General features: G+C 39.6%; 1 protein-coding gene across 2 annotated transcripts in view; it reads right to left on the bottom strand.

The window, feature by feature from the left end:
* Nucleotides 1–2232: 2232 nt before the first annotated feature.
* PKP1 (plakophilin 1) overlaps nt 2233–21338 on the bottom strand; it is a 49993-nt gene continuing 30887 nt past the window's right edge. The window contains exons 5-13 of one of the 2 annotated variants that reach the window (XM_070939878.1): nt 18471–18678; nt 16217–16454; nt 13088–13202; nt 11648–11800; nt 10429–10605; nt 6475–6628; nt 5536–5722; nt 3559–3643; nt 2233–2304 (exon numbers count right to left, since the gene is read on the bottom strand). In XM_070939878.1, the coding sequence (XP_070795979.1) occupies nt 2233–2304; nt 3559–3643; nt 5536–5722; nt 6475–6628; nt 10429–10605; nt 11648–11800; nt 13088–13202; nt 16217–16454; nt 18471–18678 (1389 nt within the window). The remainder of the gene's footprint in view (nt 2305–3558; nt 3644–5535; nt 5723–6474; nt 6629–10428; nt 10606–11647; nt 11801–13087; nt 13203–16216; nt 16455–18470; nt 18679–21338) is intronic. The other variant, XM_070939879.1, reaches the window with a different exon arrangement.

Here is a 21338-nt window from a genome sequence, read left to right as displayed (position 1 = left end):
CTTTCAAAATACTGTAAGTCTTTTAACATCCTAACTAATTCCTTGAGGATTGAAGACTCCAGACAGGAACCAGTTACATGCTCTGAAAAAGAAAAGGAAAATATTTTCAAATATAATCATTTCAAGGCTCCCCACACTCCCACACTGATTGCTTGAGATCTATTATCTCCTTTTAATGCATCCTAGAACACCTTGGAGGTAAGGATCAATGGAACAATTTCCATTTTATCCTCTAGCTCTTGCCTTAGATATTGGGGCTGTAAATAAACACTGCTTATTTTTTGCAACTAAGAATGCTATTTTTCTCATTCTTTTGCCCATCAGAGCAATGGGCAAAATCTTGATAGGGTAGGATTTTTGGCTATTTTTTTCCTTTCTTTTGATGTTTGGTGGATGGGAAATTATTTAAACATTTTAATAGAGGGGATGATTACTGGATGCTTAAATCACATATTCAGCTCCATTTTCCACTGCAGGAAATTTCATTCTGTATATTTGGGGGGGGGGTGTGTGCTAGTGGCTAAAAAGGAAATTGGAACTCATCCAGTTGGGGGCCTTATCTGGCAGCTACCACCCTTGCAGTAGAACCAAGCTGCTCATACCAAATTATCTATAGCCAAGTATCCAGTTATTCTCCTCCTTTTATGCTTCCAACCAGCTTCTTACTGTTACTTCCATCCCATTAAGAATAGGTTTGTATTCAATACCAATCTTCTATATAATCAATTGATTTATGTTTTCTGGGCAGATCAAGCTCTGCATTGTTAGGATGTTACAATTTTTGACACAATATGCTAGTAATGATGTTTTTTTATCTATCTCCTGTTTTGTATAAAGTTGCTTCTTATGATATGTTTTGCAGTTAAATGTTGCAATTGTGAAAACTCTGCCAATAGAAACCGGAGTAGTTTTCATCTGCTAACAAGGCTGTATCCTATTCTGCTTATTCCTTATAGTTGTGCATAAAAGTCATACATTTATGCACCTTTTGTACATTTGCGGTATCTAAATATTGGGTTTATATATATTAGGATTTAAATTGAACATTTATGTAAAGGATTGACACAATTTTTCTGAAAGATGCTATATCACTGTTAATGATATAGTAATGAAATATTATAGCCTGTGTCTTATTAAAAGGTTTGAGAAAGAAGTAATGTGGAAATCAGTTCAAAGAAGAGAAACAAAAAGTCCTTTGGAGGCTTCAGAAAGAAAGTACCAGACAGTGCCACTGTCCCACAAGAAGGTCCTTGTCCTACATTGCCATCCATTCTTAAGACCAAGAAGACCGCCTTAAAAAGCGGTAACAGAGATAGGAGTGTGTGGGATCAGGTAGCCATTAAATTATTCCAGGAGAAAATAATATTGGGATTTATAGAGAAAATATGTTAATTTAGATTTGGAAACAACGTGGGAGTTAATGCAAAATTAGTCTATAGTAGGGGCGTGCAACTTCTAATGGCTTAAGGGCTGCATCAGGCTTTGCCTGGCATGTCAGGAGTTATCAGGGAGGATTTATATGGGTGCCTTAAGCAATTGAAAGGCTTAAAGTATCTACTTTGTCTTTTAAATTTTCCCACTTTGGGCCTACTTACTATAAGAACTCTGGGAGTTACCCAAAAAAAATGCTGCTAGGTACAGGTAGTTCTCAAGTTATGACCATAATGGAGTCTTCCCATCATGGTTGTAACTCATGACCATTGTACATCAACTCACAGACAAGATTGACCCAATTTTCAGTGGTAGTATTCAGCCGGTTCTATCCAGTTTGAGCAAATCAGTAGTGGCAGCTGAGGGAAGCTCCACGCACCCGCCCTGACATCATCATGTCCCGTTTTTGATGCTCTGCACATGTGCGCTCACATTTGTAAACCAGTAGTGAAGGTAAGTGAATACCACCCCTGCCAATTTTACGCCTTTTTTGTGACAGTCCTAATGCACTCTCAGGGGTTGTTAAGTGAACACCATAGTTGTTAAGCAAACCAATGGTTTGTTAAGGGGTGTGGTTTCCACAACTCTGGTATACATAGTCCATGTCCTCTGTACCAGTATCGTAGTGACCAAATTTAAAATCAGTTCCTTTTCAGAGAAAGTGCAGCCCCATATCTAACATTTGAAATTGTTCTTATATTGCTATAATTATGGTTTGAACTGTAGGAAATATGACTTTTTTTTCTAACTTTGAAAAAGCAGATATAATCATTTACCTGCAATCCAAATATGCAAAGTCTCTTAGAATCTGGAAGACAAAGTCCTGAAAGTGCTTCCTGTTAAAGATCCCATCATATTCTTGTCATATCCTTGCTGCAGAATGAGCCATGGAAGGAAGGTAAAAAAACAGATAAAATCAAGAGAAAATATTTTTTATTAAACATAATTAAAATAAGTTAAATACTTAGATGTATCTTTAGTGTGGTATATTGAAAAGGGTTCTCTACAAATATTTTTTCAGGTCACTTGTTACATTCAAAGGAAACCTGAGGTTGAACCAAAGATTTTACAGTCACTAGGCTATATAGATCAGGGGTCTCCAACCTTGGCAACTTTAAGACTTGTGGACTTCAACTCCCAGTTTTGCTGGCTGAGGAATTCTTGGAATTGAAGTCCACAAGTCTTAAAGTTGCCAAGGTTGGAGACCCCTGATAGAGATCATATATAAATATTCAAGCAGCTTGTGAAATTTCAAAATACATCAAAGAACTGTATTTCTGCAATTATTTTCTTTAATTGACTATATTATACTTTTGTAACTATAGTTTCTTTTTTAAAATTTGCTTATTTTATCTTTTCCCAGGGAGATAAGACTACATGTGTTTCTGAAGCAGTCGTGTATTCATGGACCTGTAAATGAAACCTACTACTTACTTATCTTTCTTCTTCTGCTCGCTCCCTCCCAGTAGTGGATTTCAACATTTTTTACTACCGGTTCTGTGGGTGTGGCTTGGTGGGCGTGACATGGCTTGGTGGGCATGGCTTGGTGGGCGTGGCAGGGGAAAGATACTGTAAAATCTCCATTCCCACCCCACTCCAGGGGAAGGATACTGTAAAATCTCCATTCCCTCCTCAATCCAGAGGAAGGTTACTGCAAAATCCTCATTTCCTCCCAATCAGCTGGGACTCGGGAGGCAGAGAATAGATGGGGGTGGGGCCAGTCAGAATTTTTACTACCGGTTCTCTGAACTACTCAAAATTTCCACTATCGGTTCTCCAGAACTGGTCAGAACCTGCTGAAATCCACGTCTGCTCCCTCCCACGACATCTCCAGAGAAAGAGCTAAACTCTTGGCTCTCTAGAAAATGTGTTACACTTACTATAATCCAACATATTGTACATATGAATGGTGAATTTTGAGGCTGCATTAAATCTTGACATCTTAGATGAAAAACCATAATTCTGAACTTTAAAAATCCCAGTTCTCCTGCTTTCAAAAACAGTCTTATAATTTATCTTTTACTATTTCTCACAGTGCACACTACATAGTAACCTTACTTATTAAAGTGCATGGTATGCTGGATTGTTTTATAAGAAGTGGGAAAAGACGCCATCTTCATACTTTACCTGTTTTAGTACAGATTGGAGTTCCCTGTTTGACCAAATATCAGATAGCAGCATTCGAGCTGCTTCAGCTGCTTTGGGATAAGATCTGTAATTAAAAAAAAGCAGAACTATAATACACACCCACAAACAGACACCTCTTTCTCTCTCTCTCTCCCTCTCCCTCCCTCCCTCCCTCTCCCCCTCCCTCTCCTTTTCCTTCTCCTATCTAAAATATATTATGCATTTTCAGGGTTTCATCTTTTCAAAATTATTGAGGTATGTTTAAATTAGCTGGCAGATATGAATGCCAGCTAAGATCTGAATGGAGCAGTTATGAGAAGAAGATATTTTTAAAATGTTGGTGGAATCATCTTATGTCAATGAAGCCTGGATTAATGGGAGATAGGTGCTTCATTTCATGCAGTTTTTAAGAATATCAATTCTCTTGATTATGCATATCAATTCTCTTTATGACCAGAACTCAAACCTATGACCATTGCATTGTCCTTGCAGTCATGTAATTGTGATTCATGTGCTTGTCAACTGTCATACATTTTCAACTGTCACACATCCCTGATTTCCATTTGCAACCTTCCCACCTGGCTTTTTTTGCTTTATAAATTGCTTCATAAATTTGCTTCATAAATTGCCTGGCTAGATGGCTCAGTGGCTAAGACGCTGAGCTTGTCAATCAGAAAGCTCAGCAGTTCGGTGGTTTGAATCCCTAGTATAGGTCTCCTGCGTGAGCAAGGGGTGGGACTAGATGACCGTCAAGGTACCTTTCAACTCTGTTACTGTTACTGTTACTTTTGACAAGCAAAGTCAAGAGGAAGCTGGCAGGGAAGATTGTGTTATTTCGCTTAATGACCCTAACAATTTGCTGTGACAACCACAGCAAAATAGGGCATGGTTCAGTCATGTGACGCCTCACTTAACAAATGCACCACTGATACATTTTCTGGTCTATCTTGTGGTTGTAGGTTGCATAGCTATAGTCAACCTCATTCTTCAATCCTAGAGGAGTATGTGGGAAGACGGTACAGATAAGGCTATTCAATCAATCCTGTTGTATGTAAAATATATAGTATTTATTGAGTAAAATGGCTTAAAATGGATATGTTATATAGACAAAAATCATACAATAAGTGTTAAATATTTCTAACACACACCAGTGGTGGGTTGCTACCAGGGGTGAAATCTAAAATTTTTCCCTACTGGTTCTGTGGGTGTGGCTTGGTGGGGGGGGTCCTGTGACTGAATGGGTGTGGCCAACTCAATGTCACTCACAGCCATACCCACTCAGTCACAAGACCCCGTTCCACCAAGCCAAGCCCACAGAACCCAGTAGGAAAACTTTTTAAATTTCTTTCTCCCGCAGCTCCGCCCACCCGCCCCATTCCCCGGACTCCTACTGCTCACCTTTCTCCCGCAGCTGGCTGTCAGGGAAGGCAAGCACCCGAAAGTACCAGAGTCACTCACTCTCCTTCTTGAATGAGCCATTCTGGTCCACGCGCCGGCTGCACAAGCGCACATCATTTACTTAATTCAGCGGCAGGTTGTGTGTGTGCTTGCGCAGCCGGCGTGTGGACCAGAGCAGCTCATTCAAGAAGGAGAGTGAACGACTTGCTACCTTTGGGTGCTTGCCTTCCCTGACAGCCAGCCGCGGGAGAAAGGTGAGCAGTAGGAGTCCGGGAATGGTGCATTCCCCGAGTCCAGGGAATGGGGCGGGTGGGCGGGTGGGCGGAGCCTCCAGCTGCCATTGCTACTGGTTCGCCGAACCACCGGCCATCATCATTACCTACTCACCCGAGCCGGTCTGAACCAGGAGCATTTCACCCCTGGTTGCTACTGGATCGCCCAGGATCAAATACAGAAGCTTTGCGTACACGCAAGTGAACCGGTAGCAAACTATATTGAAACCCACTACTGAGTCACACCACATGTCAACATTGCGTAGTATCATTGTTTATGTGCCCCCAGTTGCATATTATTACTCACCCATTCCGGCACAGGCCTACTACATTATTTATCAAACTGCCAGTCAAGTAGGGCTTAGCCATCTGTGGGTTGTACATGATTAAGTTCCTCAGGGCATAGCAAGCTGATGTCATAATGTCTCCATAGTTGCTAGAACCTGGAGCCTGGAGGGCTAGAAGGCGAGTCACATCTGGAAGCACCTGGTGAGCTAAAGAGGCAGAAAGAGGCCATCTTTAAATAAAGAATGGAATAAAACTCTCTCAGAAGAGCTACTCAGGCTAAGATTAGGAGAAAAATTAACTACTCTCAGATATTTATGAAGAGAGTCTAGTTTTTCTGAATGTAAAATTATAATGTAAAAAGGACTCCAGCATATCAGCATTGGGTAGTGATGAAATTTGTGTAGGTTTCCTGATAAAATATATTTAGCCCATAAAAATGAAGCAACATCACTTCATGTGAAAAGTAGCACAGCCCAGAAGTATCAGTCAGTCAGCCTTCCCTCCTTTGTGTTTCCATTTCACAACTCATTTAATCTTGAACCCCATAATACTGTTGAATAAATGATAGAGCAACTATTAATATGGACAACAAGGGAAGCTACTAAAGAAGTCTATCGTTTCATGTTGCTCATTATGTGTCAAATTTGCAACACCCAACATTCCCAGCCAGTGTGCTTGAGGAACTCTGGGAGTTGTAGCCCAATAACAAGATTACAGGTTGAAGAAAGTTAACAGGTTGAGGTAAATTTCAACTATTGAAGCATTATTATAAAACAGGAAATGTGATACCTATTTAATTAGAGTTGATTTTTTTAAAAATAAAAGTCTCCACAAAAAGATATATTTATAAAATTTCAACATCTTAATTATCTGTAACATAAGGGTTTTTGCATTTTGGAAGGAAGAGATGATAGGAATGATATATCAAGAGCCCCATGAAATAGAAAATAACGCCTACCCATGGTTTTGTGGAGAATAGAATGTCGAGACATGTTGCTCAGTAAAGATGTTCCAGATCGGACAACTTCAGCATTATTGGATTGCAGGAGCCGTGCTATGCGGGGCAGCCCTTTCTCCTTTAAGGCAATTATTTGGCTCATTGCATTTGACATCTAGAGGACAAAACAAAATTACATCTGAAACAAGAAGCCTTCAGGATTCCTTATTGCTAGAAAATCATATTCAAAAAACAACAAATTAGCCATTTTATTTTTGCTGTTTCATCAGGCCAGCTTTCCAGGAAAAGCAAAGCTAGACCAGGTCTGTTTCTGCACATCACTCACAAGTATCTAAGTTTGGGCTTTGCCATTTACAGTTTGTTACCAAAGAACAGGTGTTCTTTGATAACAAACTGTAAATGACAAAGCCCAAACTTAGATATGATATACAAAAGGGAATCCTCCTTAAGAAACAGTTAAAGCATAAATCATTAAAAATTTGACTTTGTTTAGTCCGGAGTTCCAAGGGTAAAATGCTGAAACACACACCCTGGGCAAGTCCTCTTTTTTGTACTGTTTTGAGGGCACTTTTGTACAAATGTCCTCAAAAAGTTCTCCACGGTTTTCTCTGCAAACAGATCTTATGAGGAGCGATTTTTCAGTAAACACATAAGAGCCACAAATTCACACACAGCCACGAAACAGGGAGAGTAGAAGAGACCCACACAGAGAGCATGTGACATCTTTGTCAGTTTCTTCCCTCGACCCACAGTTGGGTTTAAAGTAGGTAAGACGGGGTGAAATGCTCCCGGTTCAGACCGGATCACCTGATCTGGTAGCAATAGCGGCGGGTGGTTCGGAGAACCGGTAGCAAAAATCCCTGCGCTCCCCCCATGCCCAGCTGAGCCGCGCGATCATCAGAGGCTTTTTTTTTTTATTTTAAAAGCATTTTTTCGGCCGAAGAGGTTGTAGAAAAAATGCTTTTAAAAGTAAAAAAAAAAAGCCTCTGATGATCGCGCGGCTCAGCTGGGATCATCAGAGGCTTTTAAAAGCATTTTTTTCTGCAACCCCTTCAGCTGAAGTGGTTGTAGGAAAAAAAATGCCTTTAAAAGCCTATGGCGATCCCAGCTGACTTGCCTGATCATCAGAAGCTTCTAAAAGCATTTTTTCTGCAACCTCTTAAGATTGTAGAAAAAATGCTTTTAAAAGTAAAAAAAAAAAGTTGGCCATGCCTACCCAGTCACGTTACCCCACCACCACCAAGCTACGCCCACAGAACCGGTAGTAACAAATTTTAGATTTCACCCCTGAGGTAAGACTACAGGTATTACACAGTTAATGATCAATCACTCAATGACTTTTAAAGTTATGATGCCACTGAATGAGTGGTGGTATTACTAGTTCTCCATGTCCTGGCCATGCCTATGCCCCTGGGGTCACATTATTGCAATCTGGGTCCTTGGCAACCATTTTGCACTTACAAGAGCTGTAGCATCTCATGGTCATATAATCACAATTTAAAGCCTTCTTTGCCAGCTTCTCACAAGCAAAGTAAATGGGGAAACTGTCAGGGAAAGTCACAAGTTACTTAGGTAAGATCCCCCCCCCATACACTTTCTCCCAGCCCCTCTAAACTCAAACCATGCCTCATCATGCATCTTCCCCCACAGAGCAATAGCAGCCACCCAAAGTGCTTGCTTAATGACTCACGTTCCTCTCTTAACAATGGCCCCAGGGATTGTAGAGATTGTCATTGCTAAGCTAAATTTAAAATTGCATTGCTTAATGAGAGAAATTCTGGTCCCAATTGCTGTTGCAATTTGAGAACTACTTGCATGCATATATTGATGTAGAATTAATTTAAAATTTAAGGCTTAGAATTTAAAAATTAGTATGTAGCATTAATGCTTCTAATTTCTATATTGGTCATTATTTCCTTATTTTGCTCTCTTAGTTATTCTTTTAAAATTTTTGTTAATAAAAGAGAAAAAAAGTTTTTTTTGTTTTGTAGTAAACTTTGTTTTATAACTTCTTTATAACATCCAACTTCTTGGATGTAAACTATTCCATACATTGAAGCAAGTAAAATCCATTAAGTCCAAGTAATGTATTACAAGTGGAAGACTATATCACAAAATTAATTGAACTTGAAGAAAAGGTGAATTTGACCACTTTGGCCTGAGAAAAAAAAAAATCAGAAAAAATGCAGTCTTTTTTAAAAGACTGGAATCCTTAAATGGAATTTTTGCTGAAGGAAGAAAACACTGACATTATAATTTTGGGATTTGGGGATTAAATATGAGATTAAGAGGTTAGGGAAAAATATAAATTGATAATTACTCATTAGAAAGAAGACCAGAAGGCTCCAACTGGTCCAGAATGCGGCCGCGCGGGTGGTTATGGGTGCAACTCGTTGCGCCCACGTGACACCCCTCCTGCGCGAGCTGCACTGGCTTCCAGTGGTCTTCCGGGTGCGATTCAAGGTGTTGGTTACCACCTTTAAAGCGCTCCATGGCATAGGACTTGAGTACCTTCGAGACCGACTTCTGCCACCAATAGCCTCCCACCGACCAGTCCGCTCCCACAGAGAGGGTCTCCTCAGGGTGCCATCGGCCAAGTTATGTCGGCTGGCGACACCCAGGGGGAGGGCCTTCTCTGTGGGAGCCCCAGCCCTGTGGAATGAACTGCCCCCGGAAATACGTAAGATCTCCGACCTCCGGGTGTTTCGCTGCGCACTGAAGACCCTGTTGTTCCGCCAGGCCGGTCTATCAACATAATAATTTTAAATTGGGGTATTTTAAATTTCTGGGATTTTAATTGGAGCCTAATCTATTTAATGATTTTAAATTTTAATCGTTGTTTTGTTTTGTGTTTTTAAATAGGCTGTACACCGCCCTGAGTCCTTCGGGAGAAGGGCGGTATAGAAATAAAATAATAATAATAATAATAATAATAATAATAATAATAATAATAATAATAATTAGTATGTTTTTTCTTTTCTTTTTTTCAATTTATTTGTTTCTCTATTTTTTATTTTCTATCTTTGCTCTTGTTTGTTTGGTATATTTTACTACAATGAAATTTTTAAAAGCAATTATTTTCCTAATTACTATTTGGCTACTACAAAATGTTTCTTCTGATTGAAGAAGTTTGATTGGTATTAGCAGTGTTAATTTTTATCAGTAGATTGACTAAACAGAAAAAATGGGTACATCCTTCAGATTCCAGTGGATTTTGATTATCCTCTAAATAAATGTATTTTTCAATAGAAGAGAATATTCGTAGTTCAAGGTAGAACTGAACGTCACAGATGCTCTCTAAGGTTGGATGTTTGCTTGCAGTCATTTCATTACCTGACTAGGTAACATCATCAGTGAAGAAGCTAATGAATATTATTTATTAATTATTATTATTATTATTAGTTCAATTTATATGCCGCCTTTCTCTGGAGACTCAGGGCGGTTTACAATGTATTTTAAAAAAAAACCATTATAAAAACATTTAAAAATTAAAACATTAAACCCATTCACACCATTCATGGCCGGATCTCACAAGATCACAACAGCGAGATAAACAGCCCCAGACCTGCCAGAAAAGCCAGGTCTTTACCGCTTTTTGGAAGGCCAATAGGGTGGGGGTGGTCCGGACCTCAGGAGGTAACTGGTTCCAGAGAGCTGGGGCAGCCACAGAGAAGGCCCTCCCCCACGGGCCTGCCAGCCAGCATTGTTTAGCTGACCGGACCCGGTGGAGACCAACTCTGTGGGATCTTACCGGTTGCTGGGAGCTATGTGGTAGAAGGTGGTCTCGAAGATAATAAAGAGTAACCAAATGTCTTCAAGCAAACATTCAAGCTCAGAGAGCACTAAGGACTCACAATTTCATTTTTCTCACAGTTTTATTTTCTTCACAAGAAAGAAATAGAGTGTTTTCCCTAAAACTCAACCAAGCATGTAGGGAAAAAGTATAATAGTTACCATTCCTCTGCTTGCAGTCAGATTTTGCAGAGCTCCAGCGCATGCCTCCAGGGTGGCATCTTTTTTGCTCTTTTCCATTAAAGACAGGTAGGTGCGAATGGCATCAGAATGGTACAGCCAGCTGGAACCTTTAGGTTTATAGTCCTCTTCAGGAAGTGGTAGATTATATTCATCATACTAAGGATAAATCAAAAGGAAAATGTAAAACATTCAGATTGTGCAAAAGACCCACATTTTATCACCCTAACTCAATGGTGGGTTTCAAAAATTTTTACTACTGATTCTGTGGGTGTGGCTTGGTGGGCGTGGTATGGCTTGGTGGGCGTGGCTTGGTGGGCGTGGCAGGGGAAGGATACTGTAAAATCTCCATTCCCACGCCACTCCGGGGAAAGAATACTGCAAAATTTCCATTTGCTCCCGATCAGCTGGGACTTGGGAGGCAGAGAATAGATGGGGGTGGGGCCAGTCAGAATTTTTATTACCGGTTCTCTGAACTAGTCAAAATTTCCACTACCGGTTCTCCAGAACTGGTCAGAACCTGCTGAAACCCACCTCTGCCCTAACTCATCATTTTACCTTGCTAATTAAATAGGGTACAAAATGTGTCTCAATATATTTGTGCCCTCATGGCACAAATACACAAAAACTTATACAATTGGCACACTGGGATAAAATACCGAAAACATATAGAGATATTGTCTGAGAGATATCTGTTTTTCTAAGATGCCATTTATACTCTTTTACAATCATCAGAACTGAATTTGTTCAGTGGTTCAGGTTCAAATTTAAAAATAAAAATTCAGTAATTCTGATAATTGCCAAAATTCATGAATTTGCCAATCTTGCCCCAGGAAATGATATGATCTAGTTGAGATAATCAACCTTTTGTCAGGTTTCAGTGACTTCTTTCAGATTTTGACATTTTTATATGAATTTTCATGAAATTGAGGACATCTATGGTGAGATTTCATGAAGGAATGCCAAAAATGCATAAAATTTGGGGGGTCTCATTAAGCTTCAATAATTCATTTTTTTAAAAAAACATTTTGACGAGAAAACAAAGATTTGAGACTTGAACAATTGCTCTGACACTTGTAACTGCTGGCAAAGGGTAGTTTTCCCATTCTAGAGAAGGGATGTAGGATCTTTATTTCAAAGAAAAGTGCCTTCAATTGAATGGCAATCTGTAAATGATGTACTTCCGTGCCTCATATCTTACCTCTAGCTTTCCTCTGTTGTTGAAGCAGCCTGTCAAGCTTTTGTCTGTGTGAGTGTTTCTGGCCAAGTGGTTAAGATGGGTGTATTTATTCGGCACTTCAGCATCCAGGCGGTAGGACAAATTATGAAGGATACAGATACAGTTCTCCACAGACTATAAGAATCAAAATAATTAATTATATTTGATTACATTTGATGACAAATTACATTTGTCATCATTATTTTGGATATACACAGAGGTATATATTAATGTGCTATCTTGGTTTAGAAATTAAACTTTTTCCTCAGTTTTAAATTTTATTATCTTTACAACAGGACTCCCAGTGAATTGCTTGCCATAAAGGTTCCTCCAGAAAGAACACGAGAAAAATGTTACAGAAACCACGTGTTTCTGGAAATGCTTAATACAAAAGGAATTTGTAACAGTTGTCTGAATTGTTCACATAAGGACAGAAATGGGAAGGTAATGGAAGCAAAGTGATTCTAAGATTATGAAGAAATTAGGTTTGGAAAATAGTAAATCAACAAATATGTGAAAAAAAATCAAGCTTAAAAATTGATGAGACTGTAGTACTGAATGTGTTTTTAGAGCAAAACCTAATGGTACAGGTAATCCTTGATTTATGACTGTAATTGAGCCTGGCAATTACGTTGGTAAAATGGGTAATCTCATGACCAAGCTGATTTTATGACCTTTTTTTCAGCTGTGGTTAAGAGAATACCATGGTCACAAAGCAAGCACCACAATAATTAAGCAACACTGTGTTAATTAAGCCAACTCATTGTTTGTCATGGGCAGTTTTTGCCAGAAACTAAAGTAAATGCCAATTTTTGGCAAAAACATTGTACATTGCTATCACATGACCGCAGAACTCTACAAATGATTGCTGAGTGCTCAAAATGTGACCATGGGGACAGCCATCAGAACTACGGAATGTGTCAAAAATACCATTTGGGGGATTCATCACAACTTTGAATGGTCAATAGATGATTAGTCATAGGTTGACAACGACTTGTATTCTAAATGTACAATATATAGAATTTGGAATTTGGTAATAATGAACATTTCTTTTTTCCTATTTACATTGTTACACAACAGGATTTTGCGCTTTCAAGATGCAGCTACCATTTTACAAGAAATTTGGAAATAAAGAAAGCCCTTTGAAATTGAACAAGGATCTTGTTAAAGTGCAACTCCAAAGCCGCAAGACATCTTGACTGGATCCAAAGTAATTTTCCCTTTACACTGAGATCATGAGCATTATAGCTCACAATATTCGGATGTAGTTTTTACAGGAAGGAGCACTAAAAGATAAAGTGAGAAATAGTGGAAAAAAAGCTATTCCATATTTATATATTCATTGGGATTCAGTCCAAGGCTAATTTTTCATGGAACCAAGAGCTTTATCAATTCATAAAGTATACAAAAAGATCTTATTGCCTTATCATCTGGCTGGTTAGCTGCCACACAATTCTGAGTATATGTCATCACAGAGTCAATCAATCCTGGGTAGTTTCTCATGGTTTGACGTCCAGCATCTGCAGAACTCAAGTTCCTACAAGATTGATTTTATAAAGAAAAAGAAAGAATACTTTGTTCACTTAAGTTTACATATGGCATAGAGAAAATCATTAAACATCCCAGAAAATTCTTCCTTAAGAAGATTTATATAGTTTAGAGGTGCTTTGAGAATGTAATCTGATTAATCCTCAATTGTATTCTACAGATTTGCAAAGAATACTCTCAAAACAATCCCATCTCAAATCAGCTAGCCTCTGAGAACACAGGCAGTTACCCTGAAAGCAGTCTAGCATTGCCTGAAGATCTCTCCCATAGAAGCACCATACAAATTGTGTCTCCTGTTTGTGTGGGTCTTTTTTCTCATTCTACATGCACTTTGAATATGTAAGCTTCATTTTCTTCTTGCAGTTTTGATGATTCCTGGCTTAGTATTTTATGTGTAAACAGTAAATATCAGATCAAAGGGCTTCATCTGAGCTTGTGGATATGAACTTTGTATTATAATCTGATTGATTAGCAGTTTGATCTGTAACATTCATACTAATTTGCAAAGTCACTATAGTAAAGAAGAGAGAGGGGCCATAGAGCACTCACCTAGCACATAACTTTATGTGCAAAAAGGCTGCATCTGTTGTGGGCAGAGCTAGAAAAATCTCTACTAAAAAGTTCCAGAGAGCTGTTTCTTTTCCATATACAAACCATCCTTGACCTGTAACTTTCCGGGTGTGTTGAACTACAGTCTCTATTACCCCAGCCAGTATTGAAAGCTTGTATGAATCATGGAAATCATGATTTCCATGACAAATCATGTGTTGAAGTTCAACACATCTGGGAAGCATCTGGGAGAAGAATGGTATAGATAATGAGTGAGCAAGTTTATCATGGCCAGGGAAGGAACAACTAACATTCACAGAGGAATTATGAAAAATGGGTTATATTTCATCAGACATGTCGGCAGGAGCAGGTTTTGCTAAGATTTCCCTATCCTCCTCTTCCCCTGGATTTCTGAATGTACAGACCAAAGGTTTGCATTTTGCTTTAAATGGAATTAAGCAAGTTTATATTTTCTGTTTTCCAATTCATGATAGTTGGAAACCACACCTCCAATATTGGGCAATTGAGGACACGGAACAAACACTCAAATTCATCCCTTTCTACTCAGCTACTTTATAGTTAAATCTATGTTTCATAACAGAATAAATAACCTCAATGAAAATCTCTGCGGGCAAATGGTAATAAATTATTTGATTAGACATTTGGATAAAACAGACAACTATTTAGACAGGATTACGGTACATCTTAATAAAGCTGCCCATGGTTGAGTTTTAGAAAGCATTTAAAAAAGGAGCAGCAGCAACATGCAGGTGTAGAAATCGGTTGCACATATGGTCCTAACTATTTTAGAGGGAATTTTGCTCAAGGAAGGAGCAAAACAGAAGATACAATAAAGTAACTGAAGACAGAGTATGCCATACCGTATCTTCAGTGGGTACGGATGTGATACATTGGGGTTATTTATAATAAATTACTTATTGTATGAATGTTACATTGAAACCAAACCACAAAATATGGAAGAAGTCTCACTTTTGTAAGATCCCTGGTTTTCCCCAAACACTGATTTCAGCACTTTAGTTTAAGGATGAAATACATTCAATACTTGCTATTGTTATTCAGTTAAGAGTCAAACATTCTTCTTAATCTTCTGCAGATCACCCAAAATTGTACCAGTAGCTTCTGATCTATCTACTGCCTATCCCTGTCCTAAGGCAGTGCTTCAGTTGATTAAATTTTCTAATTGCAAATATGTTTCATCTGCCCATCCAATAGTTCCTAGTTGCTGGCAGCTAGGAGACTGGTAGTTGAAAGCTACAAGTCAGAACTAATATCTGCATGCCAAGGTCGGTTTGATTTTCACAAGCATGAGCAAAACCTTCTCTGCCCACAAATTTCCTTGAATATTGTAAATTAGAGTGACTGACAGAGTTCAAGGTATTTTAGATAGGAAAGTCAATACAATAGGACTTTTTATGGAAAATCAGTGGCCAGAGGCTATTATTTAAATTCTTAGAAAAGTAAGCAAAAAGGATTGCATTTTAACAATATAATTGGACATTTGTCTGTGACATAACATAGATTAGGGGTGTCAAACTCAAGGCCCAGGGGCCAGATCTAGCCCACGAGGTGCTTAGATCTGGCCCGTGGGGCCGTCCTGGAAACAGCAAAGAACTGGCCCACAGTGCATCTGCTAGTGAAAACAGCTCTGGAGGGCTGTGTGTGCCTCTCTTGAGCTCTGTTTTCGCTGGCAGAGGGTTGCAGGAGGCCATTGCAGCTGAAAACGGCTCTCAGAAGCCTGTTTTCACTGGCAGAGCGCTCAGGCCACCACAGGCAGCCCCAACATGAGTGACATCAAGCTGGCCATGCCCATTCTGGCCACGGCTCCTCTGGCTCCCCAAGGTCAAACACAACTCTGATGTGGCCCTCAATGAAATTGAGTTTGACACCCCTGACATAGATCTTGCACCTGCTTGTAATTTAATTAAACAACAGCAACATCCAAATACATTATTTACATGGATGATTGCATTATCTAATTCAGAAGCTTTAATTATGGCAATTGAAGTGTTTAGATGTGCATTCTTTCCTTGACCAGTTTTTTTAAAAAGAAGCTTAGTGACTACTTATTTCCTTTCAAGTCATTTCAAGGTACTGCTGCTTTTCTTCAAAGACCTGATGGCTTGGAAACCAACACTGAAAGAAATGCCTCCTTCACACCAGTCTGCTAGCATGCAAGATCCAATTCTGTAAGGTCCCAGAAATCATTCTTCATATCACCAACTCCACTGAAGGTAAGGCTTAAATAACAATCTTTTTAAACAACAGAATCCCAGCTATATGCAAAAGGATGCAGAGTTCTTCCATCTTTTTAAAGTGTGATTGTTTATCTTTAAATTATTGGTATCGCTGTCTTTGTAAACATTTGAAAAACAAAACAAAACAACATATAGCTCTTTTGGAGGATAGTTCCTTCAAAATAGTATAACTTTAAACTCATTCTCAGTGATTTTTAATGATCTGATTAAAATATTAATATTATGTCCAATGGTGTACCTTAAACAGCCAGTGGCGTTGAAGAAAACTTCTGGGTCAATAATTTCTCTTGTTCTATTGCCAATACCATCACACCATCCAGAAAAAGGTACAATAACACGATCGGACAGAACTGGAAGAGCATCATGTATCAGATCTTCTTTCAGTTCATCAGTGGAGGACAGGTTCCAGAGCAATCCTGGAAATTAAGTTAAAAAGGTTTGTTGCTGGAGTTTGTAGTGTGACTCTTTCCATATAAACAGGCAAGGCAGAGTGATGTGAAAGTCTATCTCTAAATATTCACTGAAGTCAAGCAGGTCTTCCAAGTAAATTATTTTATTTATTTATTTATTTATTTATTTATTTATTTATTTATTTATTTATTTATTTATTTAATTAATTTGTATACCGCCCTACTCCCGAAGGACTCAGGACGGTGCACAGCCAGATAAAATACATATAATACAAATGTTAAAAAGCATTAAAATACAATTAAATAATTGGCCCAGAAAACAAAATTTAAAACACCCTAAATTAATAAGACAAATTTAAAATTGACGAATTTTAAAATTTTAAAAAGTTTAAAAGAGAGGTTAGGCCAGGCCGGCCTGCTGGAAAAGAAATGTTTTGATGGCACGGCGAAAAGCGCACAGGTCCGGGATCCTCCGTATCTCCGGGGGGAGCTCGTTCCAGATGGCGGGTGCCCCCACAGAGAAGGCTCTCCCCCTGGGGGCCACCAGTCGACATTGTTTGGCCAATGACACCCTGAGGAGCCCCTCTCTATGGGAGCGTACTGGTCAGTGAGAGGCTACTGGTGGCAGAAGGCGGTCTCGTAAATACCCCGGTCCTAAGCCATGGAGCACTCTAAAGGTGGTAACCAAAACCTTGAAGCCTTTGACCCGGAAGACCACCGGGAGCCAGTGTAGCTCGTGCAGGAGGGGGGGGTCACATGGGAGCGCCCTGTCGCTCCCATAACCACCCGCGCGGCCGCATTCTGGACCAGCTGGAGCCTCCGGGTGCTCCTCAAGGGGAGCCCCACGTAGAGATCATTGCAGTAGTCCAGGCGGGAAGTGACAAGGGCATGAGTGACCATATTTAACGAGTCCCAATCCAGAAAGGGACGCAACTGGCGAATCAGGCGAACCTGATAAAATGCCCTCCCGGCCACAGCCGTCAAGTGCTCCTCTAAAGACAGCTGTGAGTCCAGGAGGACTCCCAAGTTGCGAGCCCTCTCCGTGGGGGCCAATGACTCACCCCCAATAGTCAGTGATGGTACCAACTGACTATATCGGGAAGTCGGAAACCACAGCCACTCAGTCTTGGATGGGTTGAGCCTGAGTCTGTTCCTCCCCATCCAGATCCGTACAACCTCCAGGCACCGGGACATCACTTCAAGGGCATCATTGGGGTGGTCCGGGGTGGAGATGTACAGCTGGGTATCATTAGCGTACTAGTGGTACTTCACCCCGAAACCACGGATGATCTCACCCAGCGGCTTCACATAAATGTTGAACAGAAGGGGCGAGAGGACCGACCCTTGTGGCACCCCACATACAAGGGGCCTCGGGGTCGACCTCTGCCCCCCTGCCAACACTGACTGCAACCAGTCAGAGAGGAAGGAGGAGAACCACCGCAACACGGTGCCTCCCACCCCTAGCTCTTCCAGCCGGTGCAGCATGATACCATGGTCGATGGTATCAAAAGCTGCTGAGAGGTCTAATAGGACCAGGACAGAGGAGCAACCCCTGTCCCGAGCCCTCCAGAGATCATCAACCAATGCGACCAATGACATTTCCATGCTGTACCCAGGCCTTCAGTGATCGGGACATCACTGAAGGATGATACTAGAAGCCTATTTTCTGATCACATTTAGCGTTATTTTAATGCAGGAATATTACTGAAATATGGAACAAAAAAGAAAATATGAGATAATTCTTTTCCTGTTAAGTGGTAAGATATATTTGCGAAATTCTCCAATTCTCACACAAAATAAGAGGCCATGTTAATTTTTTCTAATACAAATTAATGGAAGCAGAATGAATTTATTGACTGAATACATTCAGGCATTTACAAATCACTTAATCTGTCAGCCATCCTAATAATTAGCTTCCATTTCTTGAAAATGCGTAACTTTTGGTGTCCAAAGTATCCTTTTAGTTGCATTCTGTGACTCATTGTCACTGTTGTTTCACCTTGCTATAAAACAAAAGAATACCTGTCAACTGCTTCTGTATTTCAGTGTTCCCAGTCCTCTTCAGGAGATTCACACACTCTCCAATTCCATGCTGCCTGCGGGTTTCTAATTTGTTAGTTGGATTTCTGAAGACTAAGTTTCGAAGGGCCCCAGCTGAAGCTTGCTGCACATTCTCATCTGAACTGCGCAGAAGTTCAATCAGCTTGGCAATGCCTCCAAGTCGGTAAACCTAAAAAAGAAATAATTGAAATGTGCATGGAACAAAACTGCTCATAAATCTCTGCTGTTCTTTCAGTTAATACAAAACTTTTGTGTTAAAAGTTGATGGTAAGTTGAAATATATGCCTTAAGGAATCTCTACTACAGAAAGTATGCATATGTAACCCTCCTTGGCACATATATTAGGGAGGTGGAGGTAATGCTGCTATCTCCATTTCAGGCTTTCAGAACTATATGAGAGTTTCTTGAAAACCCCAGTGGTTTTCTTTGGAATGGAATGGAATGGAATGGAGTGGAGTGGAGTGGAGTGGAGTGGAAGGGAAGGGAAGGGAAGGGAAGGGAAGGGAAGGGAAGGGAAGGGAAGGGAACGGAACAGAACAGAACAGAACAGAACAGAATATTTCTGCTTGATAAACAACTGTCTAATACCAGGAGTTAAAAATGATCTCAAAAAATTGAGTCATGTCTTGGTCTTCCCGTTATTCCAGTTCTCAAACTGAAGATAAATGTACCATTGAATATAAATTAGGCCACAGTCAGTAAGGATGGGATCTCACTATTCCTCTACTCTGATACTATTCCTTGTACACACATGACTGCACCCCATTGTATAACACCAACGCAATTATTAAATTTGCGGATGACACAACAGTGGTGGGGCTCATTAATAAGAACAATGAGTCTGCTTACAGGAAGGAAGTACAAGGGCTGACATTGTGGTGTAATGAAAATAATTTCACACTTAACACCACAAAAACTAAAGAACTTATAATTGACTTCAGGAGGAAGAGAAATGTACATCTACCATTGTACATAAATGGTGAGGAGGTGGAGAGGGTGGTTAGTTTTAAATTTCTGGGCATTTATACTGTATCTCGGAGGACCTCTCATGGACTATGAATGCTAACATGCTTGTGAAGAAGGCACAGAAGAGGCTGTACTTCCTGAGAATGCTCAGGAAGATAAATCTATCTCAGTATCTACTTCTGTCCTACTATCGCAGCACCATTGAGAGTGTCCTGACATACAGCATTCTTGCATGGTATGGGAGCAGCTCTGTAGCGGACAAAAAAGCTCTACAGAGAATCATTAAAACTGCCCAGAATATCATCGGATTCCAGCTACCAGCCCTGGACGACATCTTCGAATCTCGCTGTTTGAGAAAGTTGCATAACATTCTCAGAGACTCTTCCCATCCTGCTTACAATCTTTTTGGACTGTTGCCTTCTGGCAGAAGATGCAGAACAATTAAAACTCGGACCACACGTTTTCTGAATAGTTTTTATCCTAGAGCTATAATTGCACTCAACAATGAACTAAAGGGACACCATCAGTGAGCTGTTGGACAGTATAACTTGGTCTATTGTGTGGATATTTGGGTGGTTTAGGGGTGGAGAATTGCGGTGGGTGGGAGTGTGTTTGGGGATTGTTATATGCGTTGGACCTGGTCTTTGGGTGTTAAGTGAATTTTGTTGTATGGGTATCCTGTGTATACACATACAATGACAATAAAGTTATTTATAAATTACTTCAGTAGTTTAGTAAATACAGGATTTATACATTTTAAGCAATGGCTGTAATATCAATCTATTTGTGTTATGAGAATGGTGTTATGAATTATGTGGACCAGAACTGTGACACTGACTTGAGAAAAATTTGTTTTTAGTTCCCCTATTAATAAGGACTGATGCTGAGCAGCACTTATACTGAGGTGACTCACATATGGAATCAATGTATTCAGGAAAGGAATGGATTAATTACATTGTATGAATAATAGCCACTGCTTGCATTTAAGTAAAATATTTTGAATGTCTATGTTTTTACTGATCAATAAAATGGTATTGAGCTAGGGAGGGAATATAGAAAATTTCCATCTCCTGGCCTAAACTGTGGCCTCCAAGCACCAAGCAATCATTAGTGTGCTATCAGTTACCCTGAGTAATGCATGGAGAATATAGAAAATACATGTTACCTCTTTCTTTAGTGAGATAGGGAGACATTTGGAAAGCAAGTACAACTCTATTGAACCCATCTCCAACATTAATTCATCTTCCCTCTCAGAATATTTTATTGCTAATAATAAAATAAGCTAAAGCTACAGTCGTGCTTTAATCGGTATCTTTTCATGCTTCTTATATTTTTAGTTCAAAGCTACCAGGTCCCTTAAAGAAGGGGTCTCCAACCTTGGCAACTTTAAGACTTGTGGACTTCAACTCCCAGAGTTCCTCAGCCAGCGAAGCTCAGTGAATTTTGGGAGTTGAAGTCCACAAGTCTTAAAATTGCCAAGGTTGGAGACCCCTGCCTTAAAGGATCCTGTCCAGGAAAGAAATTTGAAGTGATGGTGTTGGGCTTGCATACCTAACTATAATTCCCACTTCTTTTCTGCCAACTAAAGTTATCAAGAGTTTAAATTACTGTATTTACCTAAAAGGAAGTCTAATTTAATTAATTTAATTAATACTTAAGACAAGACCTTTTTGGAGGTACAATGACAAAACAGTCAATGTAACTTTTTTTTCTTGCCAATTGCTGGTCCTACAGTGACAACATTCCCTAATTCTCACTCCATGCAAACGGGAAATTAAATAAATTATTTTAATTCCATATTGTTTTTAGTTCCCATTGTATTTGTCTGATCATATACAGAATAAATTTATTTATATATCTGAA

This window comes from Pituophis catenifer, unplaced genomic scaffold (genome assembly GCF_029215685.1).
Source record: "Pituophis catenifer annectens isolate HBS135680 unplaced genomic scaffold, rPitCat1.0.hap2 SCAF_3, whole genome shotgun sequence".
NCBI classification, from domain to species: Eukaryota; Metazoa; Chordata; class Lepidosauria; order Squamata; family Colubridae; genus Pituophis; species Pituophis catenifer.
Note: the sequence above shows the minus strand (reverse complement) of the source record. Positions and strands in the feature narration are given on the sequence as shown.